This window comes from Miscanthus floridulus, unplaced genomic scaffold (assembly GCF_019320115.1).
Source record: "Miscanthus floridulus cultivar M001 unplaced genomic scaffold, ASM1932011v1 fs_550_7_8, whole genome shotgun sequence".
Classification (NCBI taxonomy): Eukaryota; Viridiplantae; Streptophyta; class Magnoliopsida; order Poales; family Poaceae; genus Miscanthus; species Miscanthus floridulus.
The window spans coordinates 70,673-74,721 of NW_027096924.1; the positions used below are offsets into that span (position 1 = coordinate 70,673).

Here is a 4,049-nt window from a genome sequence, read left to right on the forward strand (position 1 = left end):
AGCCTTTGACTTGCCCTTCACGCTTGCAACCGGTCCATCAAGCCAAGTCTTGTCTTGATCTTCTCCACCTTGATCACATGACAATGTCATGTCTCATGTGCAATAAGCTCCTTCATCATCACATGTGTGAGCTTTGCAACATCTCCAAGCTATTTTCACCTCCATGGCATATGTTGCTCATACACATGTACCTGTGGACTAATCACCTGTGTATCTCACATAAACACAATTAGTCCACCTAAGTTGTCACTCAATTACCAAAACCAAACAAGGACCTTTCAGACACGTGCCCCTTTTTTCTAGGGTCCAATATAGAAGTCTAGATACGAGGAGTTGCTAGCTACCGGGGATATGGGTGTTGCCCAACGAGACACTCTAGAAGGAGGTATCGACAAGGGAGACACTCTAGAAGGAGGTATCGACAAGGCCTTGGTGTTGCCTAGTAGTGAGACTACCTGGATGGAGGCTTCGGTGTTGCCCGAGGAGACCGTATGGAAATAACTATCGACAAGACTTCGCTTGCACTTCGGCACCATGTTGAGCTCACCAAGCGTTTGTCGGGCTTGCTTTGAGGCGACGATGGCATACAAGAGGGGCGACGCTTACTTCGACTGCGTTGACCTAATGGACGCCATAGTGCCCCTGAGGACGTCGAGGGCGAAAGGATGGCACCGACAACTTTCACCAATCACCAGTCGATGGTGGTGGAGACGCTCCTCGCCTCTAACTTCGGAGCAGGAGGGGACGAGGAGCGGGGAAAGAGGCCTAGATGGCCCGAAGCTTGAGATGAGGAGGCAATGGGAAAGCGAAGTGGCAGCGACGGTGGATCACGATCGGTGGCGGAACAGAAGACTATGTTATCCGTTAATAGCTCGCTACAACATGATATATGATGTTATATAGTTATTTTCTTAAACAATAATAGGCTATGTGCATTTTAGTTATGCAAAAAGGTTAGAAGGTTTTAGAGATAATATTACCTCGATGTATTAGCTAGTCGGAGGGTCAACAAATTAGATTTCTTTGTCTTAAAAAAACATTGAAGATTAGTCACCAGGGGCGCGGAGCTATATTCCACGTGGTGGGTGCGGCCACACCCACGCAAAATTTAAAAGAAAGTAGAAAGAGCTAAACTTTCACCATAGTATACCCCTATGACATAGATCCTTGCACCCATAAGGCAAGACGGATCCTCATCGGATTTGCTATAGCTCCGCCTCTGTTAGTCGGTACAAGTGCTAAGTAGATACTAAGAGCTTATTAAGAGATTACTCCTCATATAAGAGAAACAATCAGGACAACCAAGAAAAATAACAAAAAGGGTGAAAAATAAGAATTTTAAGAGAATACCGCGTCCAGTTTTTAATTTCTTCCTCCACCTACTTTGTGGTATGGACTTGTGGTGGTGATGCATGTGAAGTCTCATCTCGCCGCCGCTGGTTTCCATCACCAGATCAGCCTGGTATGGAGAGAGCACACAGTGTGTTGGACAACTTTTAATTTGGAGCTCGATGATGCACACACCCACACCCCATGACCCATGTGCTCGGCCTGCTTCTCGGGGTCTTGCATTGCATTGCAGCCATGCATTCGTGCAGGGTAGCTATAAAAAACTCAGTTCGGACAGCTGCACACGGCCTTCATCAACCAATCTCTGTAGCGCATGCAGATGATATCACTCCATACATGACGGATACGTACACCGATCGAGCACAAGAACACACGATTGCCTGGGGCCGTATTGCAACCACGCATGCGGCCCCGATCGATTCTCTGCACGCACGCACGCACGCACGCACGGTCTCAGTGTATGAGTGCAGTGACAGACGCACTTGTGTTGTGTGATTGCCCAAGAATGGACCGACCGGCCGCCGTCCGCCTGGGCAGAGAGCTGCCTCGTCTTGACATGGTCGTGGTCGTGGTCGTGGTGGCGGTCGTCGTGGTCGGACCCTCCTCACCGTGGAAAGGTGCAATGTATCCGTACCGTATGTTGCCCTGCAGCACGCTGGCCCATATGTCTACTCGACTAGCTAGGGCAGCTAGCTAGCAAGCTACTGTTGCAAGATCAAGATCATGTCGATGATGGAGTAGATGCGAATTGAAGATATTTTTCAGAGACATTACTCATTAGTGCGCCGCAGTGGACCATGCGATAGACATGTATGCCCAGCTGGCCAGCTTCAGCCTTTTCGCTTGAGCGTATTTTGTTTATAAGTCATAACTTATTAACTAACGAATAATATTTTTCTCTCACATAAAATCGGCTAACGGTACTTTCAGCCATAATTTATGATCCAAACAAGCCCAAACAAACACACAGGACGGCTTGATGATCGTCATATCACCAACAAGAAACTGCTACTGGAGTACTACTACTACAGTGTACTCCGTACGTACTACAAGTAGCTAGTAGCGCCACTAATGTTTCCATCATTCTTGATCTTGATTGCCTAAAGTTTTTCTTTATTTGGTAGGCGTTGTTGCCTGCCAAAGTTGCCGTTGGCTCCATGCTGATACTGAGCTGGTCTGAGCTATAAGAAGGCAAGCTTGGCTCTCACAGGTCGCCACAGCTCTTCAGTTCACACTCATTGAGCGAGCTAAACAGCAAACATCTACTAGAACACTCTAGCAGCAGCTCAGTGATCAGTCTTCAGTAGCTAGTGAAATCTTGTTCATTCAGAGTAGATACTTGTGCAATCATCAACATATCTAGAGAGATCATGGCGGGAAAGCTAGGACACCTGATGACGAGGCTGCACCTGACGAGGAGCCGATCGCCGGCATCGGCAGCGGCGGCGGACGTGCCGCGGGGCCACCTGGCGGTGTACGTGGGCGAGGGGCGGAAGCGGCTGGTGATCCCGACGGCGTGCCTCAGCCACCCGGCCTTCGTGACGCTGCTGAAGCGGGTGGAGGACGAGTTCGGCTTCGACCACCGCTGCGGCGGCCTCACCATCCCCTGCGCGTCGGAAGGCGACTTCGCCGACATAGTCAGCGCCGTGGATGAGCACCACCACCATCACTGATGAGGAGTGATGATCGTGCCCGCGCCGATCGAGTCGGTCGATCGAGCTCTGATCGTTTGATTCCGCTTCCAGTTCCAGCTAGCTAGGATAAATTTTTTCTTGGGGTGTCGTAGCAGCAATAGTACTAGGGGTTTGCTTGACACAGTAAAGATTATGATTGGAAATTGGAATAAACTCTTCTCTCATCCAGGTGTAGTATCAGAAATCCGTAGCAATGGAAATGAGATTCCAAGCCATCAAAATTCAGGAAACGTTTACATACCTTCTGTCTTCTTATGGGTCTATTTAGTACTCCCTCCGTTCTAAATTTAAGACGTTTTGACTGTTCTAGATATATTATTTTTACCATGTATTTAGACATAGTGTATATCTAAATACATAACAGAAACCATATATCTAGAAATTTTGGAATGAAGGGAGTAGCTTATAAGCTGCTTATAGCCAAAATAAGCTAAAACTAAAAGGCAAACAGTCCTGTAGTTTAGTCTGGCCACGTTTATTCACACCACCCTATTTGTACTAAAAAGTAGAAAACGGCTCAGACCTGCTTATTCTGATCACACTAGCTTTTACTCTATTTGTGTAGCTTTTTTTAAGAAGCGCTTCCAGGAGAAGCTATACCAAACAAGATGTAGGCATGTTCGGTAGCTTGTTTTCATAGTTGTTGGGGTTGCTGCTGCAGCTGCCTCCTCACAGAACACTATTCTAACAGCCACCGGTAGCCTTTTTAGTTTTTACAGGTAGCCGAACAGGTGTGTGTGTATATATATAGCGCTCGGCTTCACCACCTAAGAGGGTGTCCTTCTCAAGAACACAGATCCCCCTCCCGTGTCAACAACGACCTTATTATTGTTGTCCTCATAGACTAAGCTTCCATTGGCGCGCATCTTGAAGCTTAGGGTGGAGGTCAGATGGAGCAGTTGCCAGTTGGACGTTGAGCAGAAGCAAGGTTGAATCCCAGAGCATGCACTGGAAGAGGGGATTTGCGAGAAGCGATGGATGTGCCACGTCATCAAGCGGTGGTGG

At 47.9% G+C, this 4,049-nt stretch overlaps 1 protein-coding gene across 1 annotated transcript; it reads left to right on the forward strand.

Annotated features, from left to right (window-relative positions):
- Window positions 1–2,720: 2,720 nt before the first annotated feature.
- Window positions 2,721–3,023, forward strand: LOC136532223 (auxin-induced protein 15A-like). The gene has a single exon (XM_066524826.1). The coding sequence runs from the start codon at window positions 2,721–2,723 to the stop codon at window positions 3,021–3,023; it is 303 nt and encodes a 100-aa protein (XP_066380923.1).
- The last annotated feature ends 1,026 nt before the right edge of the window (window positions 3,024–4,049 follow it).

Bases quoted from the DNA above. Each gene is read 5' to 3' on its own strand.
- LOC136532223 (XM_066524826.1), top strand. From the start codon at position 2,721: ATGGCGGGAAAGCTAGGACACCTGATGACGAGGCTGCACCTGACGAGG.